Below are 18,607 nucleotides of genomic sequence, written 5' to 3'. Positions count from 1 at the left end.
ACCGACGGAGTGTCTTGTAGCCATACCTGTGTAGTGGTTAAGATGTCGAGACAGTCCAGAGTGTATATGATGAGAGCCTGAACAAGTAGGATGAACTGGTTGAACTGCCACGTCAGACAGAAACAGAACGTGGTCACATACATCAACCACACCATCACCTTCTGAGGAGGGAAACACACACACACACACACACACACACACACAGGGTTAGATACTTGAGGTGGATACTAATGGCATATATACTCAATTATCTGTGCTGGTAGCTCTTTTAGAGACAGTTGATTATTGAGTAGATGGGCTGGGTGTGCCGAGTCAAGACCAATCTATGTGGATGGTCAGGATGAAGATGGTCAATAGCTTTGATTCAGTGTGGGGTGTTTTTCTGTACCTGCTGCAAGGCCGTGAGCTGGGGCCTGAGGTAACAGGTGATAGCGGTGACCTGCAGCGCTAGGAAGGGCAAAGACCAGTTCTCTCTGAGGGAAATGGTGAACTCCACGCGAGTGGTATCTACCCTAATAGGAGGGAGAGAGGGGGAGCAAAGGAGGGACGGAGAGAAGGGTGGACGGTGGAAATCAATTGGAATAATTGATTTTAAAAATAATTTCTACCTCACCTCTAAACAAAGCAAGACCTACTGCTCTGACTTCTTGCCCGTTTCCTGTGGTTTGCGTGTTGATGGAGGAATCAGTTAAGATAATGTTTGGCAGCTGACTCATTTATAGCCATTGTGATAGCAAGAAAACCTAATATTGTGATTTACCTTAACAGACGTACATTAATATATATGAGGTTCCAGTGAGTTTCAAGTGAAACACTAATATGCCTCAACTCCTGCTGATTTCTTTTTGATCATAGCAGCTCTCTGTGGAAGTTTTCTGAAGCTCTAAAACTCTACGGCCCTCCATTTTACCGGTCGCATGGGTCACCACAGAAATCTCGCCTCTGTATTGATCAAAAAGAACAGCAGAGAAAATTCCAACAGGGTTTCTGAACTCATTTCAACTTTCGGTTCAGTTTCAAAACACACCAAGCAATGCAAAAAAAAACACCAACGACAACTACGAGGGTCTTCGCTACTAGATGCTCAGTACAGCCACAGTTAGTTAAAAGAATTGAACTATGCTTACTGCTTTTTGCCAAGTGTTAGATGAGAATTTCAATACCACTTTCATGCCGGTCAGACTGTAAACACGGGTTAACAGCTAGCCTGACTCTGTCCAACAGTAACCACCACCTGCTGAGAAAAACCTCTAAATTTGACGTATTAACACATGATCTCATCCAGTTAATCCGTACACAGACAGAAATGCAAAAATGATAAGATGTGGTTTTTACGGGGAGAAGATGTAACTATTTTTGCCAGTGAAGAGTGCTAACATCCAGTATGACTCATTTCAACAGACTAACTCATGCACCACTCTCTTACTCCACGGACACCAAAGCTAAATCTTGAATAGGTGTTGTTACCAATCTCAAGGGTCATCCATCTTTTTTAAATGCTTGGTGGTGGTGGGGTTTTAAAAATGTGAACGGGACCCCTCATCTGAGTGTCATGGTGGTCATCTTTAGATTTAGAAGGGGATGGCATTTACCACATAACCCTGCTCACACTGCTTGAGACCAAATCACTGTGGATTCAATTAAGTTTCGTCACGTTTCGTCACTTACTGAATGTGGTGCACAGAATTCTGCTGCCTAATACAGTCCAACGGCATCCAAGCCGCTACAGTAAAAAAATGGGCAACATATCAAAATCGTTTTGGCTGTCACAGAATTCATATTCTGCTCATATGCTATTGATTTTGTAGGTAAGGCACTTCCCTGAAATATCATTCATGCCAACTGCTTACAGGGTAGAAATCCAGCAGACTTGCTGTTTAAGGTGTTTTCTTTTCTTTTCCACTGATCCATGAGGGAAAGAATCCTAGACTGAAAACTCATCTTTGAAAATATTCACGCTTAACATAAAAGAACCTCTATTAAGACTGGTTCATTTACATTTTCAGTTTTGCTGAGAATGATTAAAACGATTTATTTTCCTTGCATATAAGAAATCATGATTCAATGTGACCTTAAATGCTTTACTATCTCCATGGAGGACCTTGTGCATGCATCATCATGTTAATTGCTCTTATATATAAAAAGACTTGAAAAGTGATACAGAAAGACTGTAGAGTGTAAAACAGTTTGATAAAACCAGGAATATAAACAAAAATGGGCAGAGAAAGGACACAGTGTGTCCTGGAAAAAACATGTTTCGAGGAGACAGGAATTCTAGACATACATGCAACTAAAGGTTTATTACGGAAAAGAATATGATCAATAGAGAGTGAAATTACTACAGCACTTCATGGGTTGACCACTAATGCTAAACACTTCTTATACAAGTATATGGGAAAGAGATGGCTGCTGGACACAGAAAACACACTACACATGCACTAATTACTGTTTTCTTTTGCATGCTCTCCCGTCAAGATAAGTACATGTTGTTTATGTGATGCTGCCACCTCCAAATTGTTTAGACAGAATCGTGAGATTTTGTGATTTCAAACAATAAATGGTGTGTCACGCTTCGGTGAGGATTCACGTGGATGACAACCAAAAATTAAAAAAAAAAAAAAAAACCCATGAACGCAGAGTTATCACCCACCTGTTGAGGATGTACCAGACCCCAGTAAGCGCACCAGCCAGCCAGGAACCAGACAGGAGCCATGCTGTGAGGTACAGGGCGATCACATACACCGCTTGGAGCGAGAACACTGTGTAAATGTAGAAATACACTGGCTCCAGATATGACTGGACCACACACACACACACACACACAGAGAGACAGCATTAGTTCATTAGGCACTGTACATGAACACACGGAGAAGTTGACTCCAGTGACAGAGACTGACTCTGGCACTCAGGAACACTGTGGCATTTTCAAAGTTTGGTCTGATATTTCACTTCCTGGCATTCTTGTCACAACGAGATCGCTGAGGAAGCCAAGTTGCTGTTTCTTAGTTAATTGATATGCCAATTCAGAAACCTTTTCTTCCGGTCTGACAAGTGCAAAGCCATGCCAGCTAAAAAGATCAAAATGTAAAATGCCACAGCACCTCAAACGCCTGACAGTCTCCTAATAAGACCATCATTCACAATAGTAACAGTAAGTTGGTTAATAAAAATGGAAAAAGAAATAAAATTGTAATGATGAAGTTTGATGTTATTTATCAGAATGCTTTATTACACGAACCAACATGACAAGAAAAGTCGCAGTCAGTCATTTTGTTATAGTGGCAATCATAATTGATGTATTGGAAACAGAGTGAGTGATGTGTTACCTGTATGGGCAACAATCTGTACAGAACACTGAGAAAGACCTCTTGGTAGATATTCATTCGCTGTAGGAGATTAATGGTCCTCTTGGATTCTGTCAAGTTGTCATGGATCAAATCTGAGAGCCCTACAAACACACACACACACACACACACACACACACACTTTGAAAACCATCCACCATTACCTTACAGTGACACAGACTGATTATTATTGGCTTTGTGATAACCAGTGAGGTGTGATTGTCTCTCCCTTTGCTCATTTACGGAGTATGGTGCTATTAAAGAACAATAACACTGTTTGAAACTCCTGTCAACCACTAAAACCACAGATTGTTCTGCTTGAATTTAATTCCTTAATTGCCGAAAGCACAACGGATGTCTGAGCTCATCAGTGCATTCATCCTTGGAAGCCCTCAAACACCACTTCCTCTCCTGAATTTAAAAAACTAAGTGCTGCTCTGCTGCAAAACTTTCACACCAATAGCTGACCGTGAGCAACGAATCTTAACATGTCAGCTCCCTCATCTGAAGCAAGACCACCTCCTCTAATGTCAACGCATCAAGACCTGCTAAACTATTTTCCACAGCAAATCCTGTATTAGGATGTGGAAGTTCTTCCAAAGAAGCTTTATTACTGCAATATTTTTACGGTATTACCAATGGATCACTACTGACTGCTTCTATGTGGCAGGTGTCACTCATAGTGACGAGCCCACAGAGAATTATCACCTGATTCTGCATTTCCCCTCAGTGCTACAAAGAGTTTTTAATCTCTTTCAGTGCACCATTACAGTTTTGATCCACTCTCATCTGTGTGGTTTTAAGCTGTAGCAGGCAGCCACAGCACTACAAAGACAGAAAAAAGCTAAAAATCTACAGAAAAGTACCTGCCCAGACAGATAACGTTAGTGACTAGATGGTAAACATAGTGGTGCACTTAGCAGCTAAAAAGCCAAATATTTTCCTGCTTGCGGGGAGCACAGCGAAGCTGAAAGGAAAGGAAATATTAGATTTGTATTTGCCAGGCTGCCACAAACATGACTCCAAATGCTAATGTCGCACCATATCTGCTGGATGTGTCAATAGGAGGTTTGCTGACATGTTCATCATGTCACCTTAAACGCTGAAAATACACTACTCACAAAAAGTTAGGGATATTCGGCTTTCAGGTGAAATTTCAGGATGAACCACCACCAATACATTTCCTGGTTCAGTTAGAATTGGTATTTTAACAGTCCTCCTCATCCTGCTGTTCACATTCTGACATCATGAGACCAAGACGACACCTAACAGTTGATCAGCAGCACCTCAACACTGGAGGCTTCAAACAGGAAGTCCTCAGACGGAGGTGTTCACTGAGCTTAGAGGGTCACAGAGTGTCATCAGGAGGTTGCAACAGAGATACAGAGACTGGAAGAGTCACAGAAAGGAGAGGAGTGGACGTCCTTTGGCCACATCCCAATTTTACGTTTACCCTTGTTTACCCTCCACTGTTGTTAGATTTTCTTTCAATAAATAGTTTAAGATGAATAAAATTACCATTGCATGCTTCTACTTAAATGCCCTACTTTCATGATATAATATCACTGTAGCATTCACTTTTTACATTTTCCATAAATTTCACCTGAAAGTCGAATATCCCTCACTTTTTGTGAACCCTGTATATCAGTGTGCTAAAAGCTTGTCTTACACTGCCCCCCAGTGGCCAAAAAAAAACAATTTATAAATTTAAATTCTGTTTTTTTACAACTTGGGTCTTGTTTTTGTAGTTGTGGACATTATACCATATATATATATATATATATATATATTATATACAGAGAAAGGAGCGGCCAGACGTACACAAATCAACAGTTTGGCCGGATCATTTTACCACGTAAACCAGAAAGTGAACACACGTGGCATGTTGTTGATAATCCCTCACAGCACAGGGAGAAATGAGTGAAGATACAGCAAGTACAGTAGGTCAAACTTGAAGCAGGAAGTAAACTGTGATGGTTATGATTTTAGCATCCCATCTTTATTTTATCTTCCAAACAAGATGCTTAAACTGTGTTACAACCTGTCTGATCAGTAGATTGCTTTTGTTTCTTGCCCTCTCTGACTTTTTTTTTTTTAGCAATGCCACTGCATTCCCTTTTCTCAGCAATTACATTAGTCAGTACAATGGTATTATTACAAAAATGACACAACTAATTAGCTTTAACAATGGCATTATCGTGCCATGCAAAAGACTGGGACTGACTTTAAGCGAGCTCATACACACACTGGCGTCACTATTCCAAATTGGGTGCAGTATCATTACTTGTGTATCTGGTTTGACTGAAACAGAGTGTGACAACAAACTAGCAGCATCAGAAACCGATGCTGCTAGTTTGTGCTGCAGGCTGGAATGCGTCAGCCTGATCTCTGCTGTGTTCTTGATCCATGTAAGACCACAAAAACCAGCATTGTTTTCCATAAACAAAGTACACATTACCACCCACCCCCACACACACGACCCACTCCACTCCGTTTATTTTTATCTCTCCCCTTCAAACTGTCATTTTTGCTTTAACCCTCGTCTCTCCTCCTTCCCCGTCCCTCTTTACTCCCACACTTTGATTCCTCCTACCCATCTTAACTCTGTTACTCTTCTCTCCTGCCCTTGTATCCTATCATCGCTGCTTCGTGTATATTCCCTTCCTTTTTCCTCCATCCTTGCTTACTTTCTTCCACCTCCCTTTTTCCTTTCCCACAACAATCTTTTATTTTCTCATTTCCTCCATTATGCCATCCCTCCATCCCTTTATTTTTCTCCACCCTCCATTACCCCGATGACTTCAACTACTATAGTTTCTGGATATCAAGCCATTGCACTGTGACAGCAAATGAAGTGAACTCAGAGTGAGACAGAAAGGGAGGTCAGCCAGTTCTTCAACTGATTAGCCTACAGCTCAATTATTTGCCTTAGTGGAAAATTAGGCGCGTTTCCAACTAGGAATTTTACATGATAATGGGAACAAAATAATTAGAGTAATTTCCCTCAGACCAGACTGTGCGTCATGAAAAACTGCAGTGATTTGTTTGGTCTGGTTAGAAAATGGAGAGAATAAAGTCTCTTTCTCCTTGTAAGAGTGGGTAGACACAGCCATCTGGTGTCTTTATCCATTTAAAAAATGTCAATTTTGTCAAGACTGGCTGTCTCGCAAACTAATCAAAACTTATCAAAATATCCAGGATGTTATGGAGGTTATGCAGTTTTATCTTGCCATTGTATAGCTGACAGTTCACCAAGCCTTCTTCCTTTACTGTCGCTATGCCTGCCATGCAGTTTACAGTGATAACAGTGACAATTATCAAAATGTTTTATATTGATTGAAACAACGGGTCACTGATTGCCGACAAAGGTAGACAAAGGTGGCTCCTCTAGCTGTTGACCATTGATTTTGCCGAACCAAAAACCGTCTGTCCTCGACAGATTGCATCAGCACCTAGCTACATAATGAGACTTTCTAAGGATTTCCGTAGAGTGATTTTAGTGAAGTGGCTAGCAATCAGTCAGACTGGCTTGATAAATGTTTTAAAAGGGCGATACTGTGTAATAAATATATCTCGCAAAATAACCATAACCGTAGTGCATGTACCTTCCTGGATGGACGGGGCCTGCAGCATTTGCTTGAAGTAGGAGTAGTACAGTCCACACTCTGTTCGAAAGGAGATCTCACGCTCCACTTCCTGAAAGCAAAAAAGGAGAATTTGGTTGTATGAACCAAAGCATTTCTCTGCTTTGTGTAATATGGAAAACAGATATCCTGGCAAGACATGACAGAAATGTGGAGGATAGAAGCAAAGCAGCTAATACACGCGTAATCCCCAATGTAACAATAAGACAGGTAGCACAGTGTGTGTGTGTGTGTGTGTGTGCTTAAAGGATGTCTTCCCAGGAGATTTCCTGCTTGTCATGCATAATTACTGTTCCTATGGGGGGTAAAAACAGAGAACACACAGTGAACAACCAGCCACGGAATATAAAGGAAATCATCAATCTCTCATATTCAGTTTGTAAATAGGTTTTAAAGCTGTGTTTGACTAAAAGGAAATTCTTTGATGCATATTGCCACAGCAGTTACGTCATTGAACTGAAAGTCTGTCAAATTGTTTCTCCAGTACTACTGTCCCTCCACAGATGAATGCAGTCATAAGAGGTCTCGAAGCCTGCTTATTAAAAACCAAAGCAGTATTATTGCGATTCCATTTACGTGATCTTTTTCCAGTAATGACCTATGAGTAACAGCTCATCCCACACACAAAGACCATAAAAAACAACTAATGGACACAACATTACTTCGTCCATTAAAGCCCCCACAACAGACTAAATGAGGGAACAGCCCTACTAATTTCAGTTTGCATCACAACTTAAACTATTACGCTGCAAGACACAAACGCACCATGAAGTGACATTCAAATACACTTTGTATATAACATTTTCTGTTCTACGGTCTACCCCGAGAGGTATTCACTTAACTTGCTTAATTAAACTTCGTCATAGGGGGCAGGCGCAGACTGTGCTTGACTGGCATCACCATGACTCTGATTAATTTTGTTGCATCTACTAAGCAAACTCCCAGCAGAGCGCCACACATACTCTCATGCTCTCTGAATACATTATCAGCACCAATACAGTGGGACACGTGGACACGGCAAGCAGCAGCTGGGCAGTGGACTGGACAGGCACTAAGCATTTCACATAAACAGTCCTATATTTCTGCAAATGAGCACACACACACATACACACACACACACACACTATATATATATAGCAACCATGACAACTCCTACTGTGAGCTGATATTGGACCGCTGAGCAGTGTGACACTTTTTATTTGCACCGTCTTACCAACAGAGTTCCTTGGAACTCCTGCCACAGGCTGTTACTGTGGGAGCGAGAGCTTGTGCGCAGTGTGCAGGGTTAATTTAAGGTTCAAATTAGTACAGTATCATAACTCCTACCGTGAGCTGAGAGAACCACAGCAGATTCTCATGTATGGCGTTGACACACCAGGCCTGAGTTAGTGCCAGCAGGCCAGCCAATAACAGCCCTGCTGCCATGGAAACACACTGTTGCCAAGGCCACCAGGGAAGAATGCCTGAACCGGAACAAGTACCAGATCCTCCAAGCAGAGAGACATTCCCTGTACCCCCCTTTTGTGTGGCATTAGACCTTTGAGTCCCCCGCCTCATGTAACTGCTCCAGCTCCCCACAGCTGGTGCATCTTGAGAAAGGCCCAAATCATGCTGAAGCTCACTCAGCTTAACTCTCTTACGAAGCTCCATTGCCTGAGAAGACAGAGATTATCAATAAATTCTTGGATGCTTTGATGAACTGAATCCAGGTAGATAAACAGCATGCTCCTGGGTTGAGCTATAGAACTGATCCAAATCCATCACGGCAATAAATGTAAATGCGGTGTGTTTTTCTTTTCTTGAAGTCAGTCCAAATAAATTAGCTTTTTAATCGCTTCAAGTTCCTTGCCAAAGGAAATATGCAAAAGCTTTCTCCGAGGGAATGAGCTGCCGATTTCCTTCCCAATCCTTCCTTTGAGTTTGCTCGAGGCAAAACAAGCCTTGGCTATTCACCAAGAACTCTGATGAGATGACTAATCCTCGGTTTAAATTAAGGTCAAAAAGAATAGGCCTGGTTAACAAGTTCACACACTGCTCATTACCCCGAAAGCTAGTTCGCTTCTCTGAAGGCACCGATGCTCTTCTCTGTATCTCTCTGTTACCATTTCCTCTTTATGAATCTGTGAATAACTCCCATTTCCTTGATGTGGTTCTTGAAGAATCCAAGCGAGGGTCCGTCCAGCACTGGCCTTGCTTCATCTTCCCTCGGCTTCATGTCTTGCCCAGAGCCTAAACGCAGGCCGACCTCTGCCTCCCCTGATATCCAAAACACACTTCAAAACAAAAAGCAATTCTGAACAAATTGGTGACTACATATGAAGAGAGAAGCAAGCATAAAGGCTGAGCCACAGTGAGTCTGCAAACAACAGGATGGGCTGTAGATAACTGGAGGAGCCACAGGGAGGGAAAGAAAAGAGAGGATTGACTACTGGTGACCTCTCGTCCATAAAAACACACGAGCACACAGGAAAAGAATACGATTGGGTGGGGGTGGGGAGCAGAGAGGGGAACATGCTGGAACATCATTTGGAAAATGCGGGGAACATTTGTCAGAGCATTTGTGTATCTGGAAGCGGCATCAAACCGTGAGCACATGTCTGAAATGAACTCCATTAGGCACTGGGACCGATGCGGACATGACTTCACACCTGATGAATTCAAGAGGCCAGATTAAGCCAGCTGTCTCTCTGCAGACGCGAGAGCAGGACCGGTGATAATAAGCATTGTATGGGTGTGTGTAAAAGAGAAAGGCTGAAGGAGCAGGAGGAACTTGATAATAAACCCTCCAGACTCTTTAACCTCGGGCTAACACCGCTACCACATTCCCTCAACAACACGTTAGGTGAGGAAATTCACATGTGAGATTATTAAACCCGGTCCCCATTCTGTTACACAACAGCCTCTCCACAGACTGCCAACACTCTGATACCATCAGTCACGTATAGGTTTGAATCACACTGCAACAACTGCAAAGTAACAACAACAAGCAGGCAGGATTCACAAACTCTTAATTTGCTTTCCAGTATGTTTTACAGGCCTTTGGATCCTCCTTCACCTGGACACACTATAGATTGTGTGTGTGTGTGTGTGTGTGTGTGTGTGTGTGTGTGTGAGACAATAAGCAAAAAAGTGAAAGTGAGACAGACTGTAAGGGCAGGAAACTGGATACATCTTCTCAGCCGGCATAACAAAGCAACAGCAAGCAGACTGCAGCATCAGGTGTGGTAGCTGCTCACTACACCATTTGCTCCGGCTTGGCAACAACTTGGCAAGTGCTGCATGTGGATTTTGGACAAATGTACACGACTTTGCCGACAAGCCGACAACTTTGCATCATAAAAAAGTGATTTGTTGCAGCCGAGCAAGTTTACAAACACAAAATCGCTATTTTCTGCTCATTCAGTTGCCTGATAACAGAGACGGAGACATATGTAAATGAGAACAATAAAATCAGGAGGTTAGTTGTATGGAAACACAGAACAGGTGAGGAACAGTGAGGAGGTTGGAGCTGGGTGGAGGTTTAACCAGCAGAGAGTAAACACAAAGTTGACAAAATAAAAGGTGCTGCGTCGGCGGGGGGGGGTGTCGTTTCAGCTACCAGTGAGATAATGACATACTATTCTGGAAGGCCAATTTGAGTTATGGATCCATGGGTGTCATGTCAGCAATCATTTTATGCTACGATTGCAAGGTAAACAAGAACAAATACGCAGTTCACATCTAAAAAAAAGGAACGTTACCGGAATATGTGCTTGGATAGATCTGAGAGGTAAGCACAGTGCCTCGACCATAGTAACGTTGATCTATATTTTACTTTTTTTTTGCTGGATAATTCCGTATTTTGCTAATTGGAGCCCTTTGTGTCAGCATCCCCTGCTTAGTCAATGCAGTAGTCTCATTGAAATGAATAAGAGATGCGCTAATGTCTGAGCTGTCTGAGTGCAGCCTATGAGTGTTATAAGGAAAGAACTAGTTCACGTCCGACCATGTTGGAAATCAAATGTGTCCAAACAGCCACACTGAAGGGCAGAATGAAAAGTCTGCCATCACTGACAGGAGTGAGACTCACTACGGCTTCAGCACACATTCAGACATTGTCTCCTGGAAGACATTGTTGCCCCCACATTGGCACCACAAATAGTTTGTAATAGTTTGTAATAGCTAGCTTCGTTGAGCGTGTGTTCAACACCGACTGAGCCCACATTGTTTTCAAGAAACACTTTTAGATTCAGCTTGCTCGGTGTGAACATGGTCTCAGACAGAGGCTGTGATAGCATTAACAGAAGGAAACATGCGCACGCACACACACACACACACACACACACACACCCACATATGCGTGCAATGTGTGATGATGTCAGCCGGGAGCACACTTATGTGGGAACATTTCGGGGGAAATGTTCGCCAAGCCTGTAAAGTGACCTGCATTTATTATGAATGAAAGCATCTGTCTGCCTCTTCCCCTCGCACATAAACAGAAAAGAGGGCCACAAACTGTGTCCTCACGGATTCCACTCAATTAACTGGATGCGCTGCTTTGTCTCCCCGTGACAAAAACTCACAAATTATCCCGTGCAGATTTCCTCTATGTGGGTCAAGACGCGTTGCTCATTAGCATGAGAAACAGATGAGGCACCTAGCTGGCTCCGTGCATTACTGCTGACAGATGAGACTGACTGAGCCGCAGGTTTTTAAGAGCCTGCCTGCTCAGTTGTTTTTGTTTGATTCCTCACTTTCTCTTCTGCTCCGCACAAACAGGGGCCCTCATTCTGTGATTAAGATAACGCTTCTACAGAATCGGGACCAATACGCACAGATGAAGGTCTGTTATCTGGCGTGTCCACTAGTTTTGATTCATCGCTCCCTGTAGGCTCCCACCAAACTGTGACACAAATCTGACTGTTGTATCAGCCTTCAGAATATTTTTCAGACAAAAAAAGAAATCATCCTAGGGTATTGTAACATCATAAACAAACTACACAGCATAGGACTAAACCAGGCAACGTCATCTGACCTGCTTTTCCTTACCTCAGTTGACTCACATCCACCAAAACAAATGACTATTACTGCACCGCGTAATGAGGCAAAAACAAAAAAGAGCAACAGTGTTGGTTTACATTTTACTGGAGTTGTGACTCTGACAGAGCAATCTGTTCTGCCATGTCAACCAGATCAAAATCTGCTATGTATATCTCAGTCTGAACCAGATTGTTGGTGAAGCTTTGGAAGGGGGATTTAAATTACATCATATCTGGCAGGGCACAATGTTCTGTTGCTGTACAACACTGAACAGACTATAATAAGGACCGTGTAACCACTGGTCGCCATGGTGTTTCGGGACTTCATTTAACGGGCCTGAAAATCAATGCTCTGCAGCGCCTGGCAAAACAATCATCCCATTTCAGGATGAAGTGTTTATGACGTGTTTGCATGCCGTTTTAAGGAGGACGCTGGATGAGAGGATGTGTCTGATTGGCACTTACGCTGGAGCTACATTTCCTCTACAGATAAGCACAAAACGTGTGTGGAATTTTTCAGCTTATAAATGTTAAAACCAGGAGACATTTTCCATCTGTAAATATCCACATCTGCGATTTGGTTGATGAATCTTACACATGGATGTCAAATCCTCAGATAACCTCCACATAAAAGCGTCAGATAGATCAGCCCTCCCATCTCTGCTGCTTCTTAACAAGGGTCTCATAAAGGAGATAAATGAGTCCATGTGTTCTCAACATTCCCAGATCTTTTTCCTGGGCTGGCACACACTCAGTGGAAATACCAGCTGTTAAAGTGTCAGTGGGACATACAGTCAGTCAGTTTCCAGTGAACCAGTGAGTCATCTACATATACATTATGGTACATGATCGGTGGATAAACGGCTTGGCAACGAGTCGTCACATAATGATTCACCATAAAACATGTAGCACTGGTTAATATTCACAACTCTAGTAGAGCAACACCTATTTCACAAAAAGGAAAATTAACATATTGTAGCTTGTGAAACACTTGCTACCATCCAGTCTTATTTGCTAGTGTCCTCTTGTGAATTTGGAATTATATTACATACACTACTCACAAAAAGTTAGGGATATTCGGCTTTCAGGTGAAATTTCAGGATGAACCTAAAATGCATTCTAACCTTTCCAGGTGAACTTAATGTGACCTTCTCTAAACCTTTGAATGCACATGTCCAACTGTTCAGTGTTTCAGTACTTTTTGCACAAGTTGCTGTTCTCTAACAAGAAGCTTAACAGCAACATTCACAACAGGTTTGATCCATGAATCCACCAATACATTTCCTGCTTCAGTTAGAATTGGTATTTAAACAGTCCTCCTCATCCTGCTGTTCACATTCTGACATCATGAGACCAAGACGACACCTAACAGTTGATCAGCAGCACCTCAACACTGGAGGCTTCAAACAGGAAGTCCTCAGACGGAGGTGTTCACTGAGCTTAGAGGGTCACAGAGTGTCATCAGGAGGTTGGAACAGTGATACAGAGACTGGAAGAGTCACAGAAAGGAGAGGAGTGGACGTCCTTTGGCCACATCCCAATTTATTGAGGCACCGAAAAATGTTTTGTTGTGGTATACCTACCACTGTTGTTAGATTTTCTTTCAATAAATTGTTTAAAATGAAGAAATTACCAGTGCATGCTTCTACTTAAATGTCCTACTTTCATGATATAATATCACTGTCGCATTAACTTTTTCCATTTTCCATAAATGTCACCTGAAAGTCGAATATCCCTAACTTTTTCTCGTTTTTTTCAAGAAAAATGTGATCCCTGCTGCATGTGCCCTGCCCTACACAAGTTACTACACAATGCTATTCACCCCTGTGACTCCACGTGAAGCAAGAGACAGTAGAACAGAGTTTGATTTGTATTTTTTTTATTTCTGTTTCTTGTTCTTAATCACAAGTAACTGAAAATGTGACATTTTTACTTCACATATTGGCATGTAAGCTGCTGCTACTCAGTAAGTTGTTACACTGTTCTTTGTGACCTCTGAAAAACACATGGCTCTGTCACAAACAGGCCTTTTCACAAGTCCTTTACTGTATAATGCAAAAATAAAATAAAATCTCAAAACGAAGTAAATTCAAACGTTAAAAAAAGATAAATTATTGGCTTAAAATAACATAACTTAACTCACAAATCACATAATTTTAGAAAACGTTTGCGTGGATTAAAACATATTGATTAACAGCTGAGACCTGAACACTGTGTTTGCTGCTCGTTGGAATATCCTTACACAGACATAGACCTATGGCAGAGAGGAAAAGTGTTCCAACCAACTAGGTAAGTACCCCTACAGATCAGAAACTGGGGTTTTTTTCATCTCGTCTCGCACCTGACGTTAGTGGAACGTAACATATCGGGTATGGAATTAATTTGCAGATGATTGGCTTCAAAACCAGATCTAACCTTTTCTATGAATGTCAGCTTTTATGCTCCAGACAGACAGCCAGAGACAGGTATGCGTGCACACACAACAGAGAGCATGATTCCCTCTGGGGTTCTGCCTGGCAGACATAATGAATTGGATTTTATGAATGCAAAGATGTCTTCAATCCCAAATTGTATCAAGTCCGTGCTTTCTCAGTTGGGGCAGTCACTTCATGAGCTTGTATACTGATGAACCGATGCAAATCAGTGAATGTTACCATGCCTACCATCCACCCTTGGCACCCAACAGTTTGTCCGGGTATGTTTGTATCCAAAACTTACACCTGTACTATCTATTGTGTGTAAAAAAAAATAAATAAAACATAACCCCTAAATGCAGCACGAGATGACAGTGATTTAGGGTTTTACCAGAGACTGGATATTTTCTGTAATTTAGAGTGAAGGGCCTTTACCTTGATGTTGGAGAACCACAGGTCGTTTTCATGTAGTGTGGCAATGTAGATACAGCACAGCAGGCCTAGACCGACGGACACAGACCAACCGACCGAGGTCCAGATTATTGCCCACCATGACCAGTCACCTGCAGGAGCAATAACAGCTCATTAAGTTGTTGCTGTAAAGTGACATTTTAGTCACTCCGTGTTGTCAGACCACGTCAGAAATCAAGTGGGGGGTGGGGGGGGGGGGGGGGGGGGGGGGGGGGGGGCACATTGTGGGGCGAGGGGAGCAGCTCACATTTGTTTAAATATGGTGATAACGGCAGACATTTTCAGTATTTCCTTCATAATGATGATGGGAAGTGGCAAACAGGTGTGTCAAGAACGAAAAACTAGAGCTACGGTGAGAAGTTCATCCTCGGGCTCCTTCATCACCTCAGCACAGCTGACCAATCGCTGCATGAGGTGAGGGGGAATGTCGAATTGTCCGTTTCAGACACAGCCCTGTGTGTTGTGAGATTGTGTGTGATTTGTCATGGTAGGTTAAGTGCAGTTATGATTTATTTAGTGCTGAGTCAACATGCACAGATCCAGGTGCTTTTAGTTCAGTGGATACTAGTGAATGCAGGTTACTCATATGATACACAATAAAGGACATCTATTTCAAGCATTTCACATTTTAATGCACAGAAGTGCTTCCAAACTTTCAGTTCAGTGCGGCTTGAGTCCGCTGAGGATGCAACACAAACACAAAGTGACTGCATATGCATGGCCACGGTGGGTGTAGGAGTTTAGAATCATTCAAACCCCACTGACAACTTCCATTCCCATCCTGCACCCACAGCAGGTCAGAGGTCAGGGTCAGAGATGATGCAGAGGTGCAGAACTCTTACCAGCCAAGGTCCAGGTCAAGGACTCTTTCTTGGCGTGGAGGGCTGCCGATTGTGCTCACCCCGCAGTCAAAGGGCGCCTTTGTGCAGCCATACCACTGCTCCCAAAAAAAAAAAAAAAAAACTATTGAAAATCAGGTGGGTGGGGTGATAAGTTCACTTACCATGTAATATCTTCTCTGCATGATGGTCAGTGCAACAGTTGGACTGATGGGACTGAAACTCTGCACCAGGAGGGGGCTCCTTCCCCTTGCTGGCCTTCCTCTGACGCAGGGCTGTCATGTTGAATCCCTGCAACCACAATGAGGGATGGAGGGGGGGGGGGTCGTCTGATTACCCACACACATATATGATGAACACACACACACACACACACACACACACAGACATGTATCCTCAACACACAACCATCTGAGCCAAAGCAGACTGCTGCTGCTGCTGCTGCTGCTGGTTTTCGCTTCACCGCTCGCAGTCTTTCATTCAAACACTGACAGACGGGGCGGACAGTGGCCTGTTTACGGCGGCATTTCCTGGTCACGTCGCCGCCAGAACAACGTGACACATCCCATCCCATCTATCGACACCGACAGCGAACACATCACCGGTAAACTAGCGAACTACACGGAGCCTACCGCGCCGGAGCCGGGTGATAGGCTCCGCCAAGCACAACAGCAAAGCTACATGGGGATGTAGTGTGTAAGTGCGATAAGGTCGGTTTAAACTCCTATTGTGTAGCACGGACATACTTCCACAGCCGTATTATCGTGAGAGTCATTTTACATAAAGGCGCAGTCCCGCTATGGACGCTAGGTTTTCTCTTGATAGCAACAAAGACTAATAAGGTTTGTGGCAACGGAACATTTGGAAGCCTCACCCTCCTCTAACGTTACAGCAGCGGCTGGTAGGAAGGTCCGACAGCTCTCCTCCACCTCCCCCTCTCTCTCACTCCCTCTGTCTCCCTCGCTCTTTCATTTCTCCACTCTTTTTTTTTTTTTTCCTCCCGTTAAAATTCATCGGTGAGCCTCACCGAGTTTATCCACGGGGACAATACCGGAACACAAGAGAGCCCGCCTTCAAAATAAAAGCGTGCTATTATGTTTTTTTTTTTTTTGGTTTTTTTTTTGTTAAAGGCGGGACTTTTAAGCAGATGGGAGTGGAGTCAGAAAGTAGTTCTGTTTGTGTTACCACTACATGTTATTCTAGAAAATAGAGGACAAACAAAACCAAAAAAATAAGTTATGGTAGAGTGTTAAGAAGGATATAATTTATCTCATTATGTAGAGGCCAGTTAGAATTCATGTCACTTGTTTGTGTCCATTCATGCAAAAACATTGCTATATGGATTTATTGGAAATCAGGTTTGTCGACTGAGATGACATAAAGCTGCGTGATGATGGGGAAGTCGCAGAGAATAGAACTTTTGTCCGTTGCAGTCTGTAGCGAGCTGTCCATCCAAATGTGTGGCACACAAATTTTGCCAGAAATTGTAAGAGAAAATGTCTAGAAACAAAAAGACGACATTATTAAAGAAGTACCTGACAAATCTCAAATGGTGAAAAACAGCATAAAAATATTATATTGCATTTCTCTGTCTCTCATGTACTCACCTGAGGAAGGCCGGAGTCTCCTCATCCCTCCAAACAGATCTGATGTTCTGGTCTGTTTTCCGTCTCCTCGGTGGAGCTTCATGGATGGTGAAATCACATGTTTCCATTGCATCCAGCATTTATTGATCCACCAACTTTTCCACTTCTGTATGTGGAAAAATTGAAAATGCACATAAAAACAGGTGGAAACCCACCTTTTCGATTATAAACCCATTTCTGCAGCTGTTTTAGCCTATTTTATTTCACTGTGTTGGTTTTACAGCCTGTAAATGAACATTATGTTAGTTCTAAGCATTGCTCATCAGCCTAGTTTATGGCAGCTATTTTCAGTCAAAAGTTTAATAGTGTGCTACCTGCCCAGCACCGAAAAACAGAAAACTAATGTTAGCAACTAGCAGCTGCAGAAAATGGAGGATCCATCCTGAAGTGGCCAGCGATCAACTAAAGCTACTTTAAATTATTAAAATGAAAAGTTAACACATTGAGGGTGACTGCTGTCAGCGTGTGACTTGATGGAAAGTTGGCCTGTCCAGTGGCAGCTCCTCCACGCAGCACCCATCCATCCCTCCACCTATCACAGATTTCCAGCGGCTGCAGCCAAACTGAGTCTTTCACACGGACATCAACCAGCGTTTAGGAAACCTTATTGGATTCAATGTCCTCACACCTGGAGACTGGTTTTGGCTGTGAGGAAGGGAGACTACTAGTAGGTTAGTACACTGGTGTAATATCAGCCGTCAGCTGCTGCTCCTCTCTCAGTTACCCCTTCATTCTTTTTCCTTTCTTTCTTTCTTTCTTTCTCTATTTCTGATTATCTCTGAATGTCTCCCTCAGTCTTTGTCTATATATCACTGAGAATAACAGGCCAGCTCCACAATATGGCAGCCAGGGGTGCTGTTGTATTGTATCATTACTGGACTTCTTCCCACCCTCGACTGCCAAGATTTCTTCTATTGACCTTATGTTCTAAGGTGTCTGAGCAGTTTTTCCATGTGTTGGTGTTGACTTTAGGCTCCTTAAGGAGTCTGTACTGTATACCATATATTATATTTGGATTCTGTTCTATGTTGGATGTTAAATTACTTTAAATAACTCTTACTTTTAGCTTGGTTTATGTTGATGTAAATGAAAAGCACAAAGCGAAGAGGTTTTGACAGTGATGTGGACCACATCCCATGAACCAAATTGACATTTTTAAACACTGAAACTGAGTCCTGAAAATAAGCTACTACATAAACAGCTGCTAATGTGTTTCTTTAATATTGTATAG

The 18,607-nt window shown here is 42.6% G+C and overlaps 1 protein-coding gene across 1 annotated transcript in view; it reads right to left on the bottom strand.

The window, feature by feature from the left end:
• Positions 1 to 16,690, bottom strand: part of dpy19l3 (dpy-19 like C-mannosyltransferase 3) — a 51,728-nt gene extending 35,038 nt beyond the window's left edge. Inside the window, exons 1-8 of the mRNA XM_070847406.1 lie at positions 16,605 to 16,690; positions 15,895 to 16,021; positions 14,856 to 14,983; positions 6,950 to 7,040; positions 3,327 to 3,448; positions 2,651 to 2,796; positions 389 to 512; positions 27 to 161 (exon numbers count right to left, since the gene is read on the bottom strand). Coding sequence (XP_070703507.1) covers positions 27 to 161; positions 389 to 512; positions 2,651 to 2,796; positions 3,327 to 3,448; positions 6,950 to 7,040; positions 14,856 to 14,983; positions 15,895 to 16,012 — 864 coding nt within the window. The 5' untranslated portion in view covers positions 16,013 to 16,021; positions 16,605 to 16,690. The remainder of the gene's footprint in view (positions 1 to 26; positions 162 to 388; positions 513 to 2,650; positions 2,797 to 3,326; positions 3,449 to 6,949; positions 7,041 to 14,855; positions 14,984 to 15,894; positions 16,022 to 16,604) is intronic.
• Between the last annotated feature and the right edge of the window lie 1,917 nt (positions 16,691 to 18,607).

The sequence above is a fragment of the Pempheris klunzingeri genome, chromosome 1, assembly GCF_042242105.1.
Source record: "Pempheris klunzingeri isolate RE-2024b chromosome 1, fPemKlu1.hap1, whole genome shotgun sequence".
Taxonomy (NCBI): domain Eukaryota; kingdom Metazoa; phylum Chordata; class Actinopteri; order Acropomatiformes; family Pempheridae; genus Pempheris; species Pempheris klunzingeri.
Note: the sequence above shows the minus strand (reverse complement) of the source record. Positions and strands in the feature narration are given on the sequence as shown.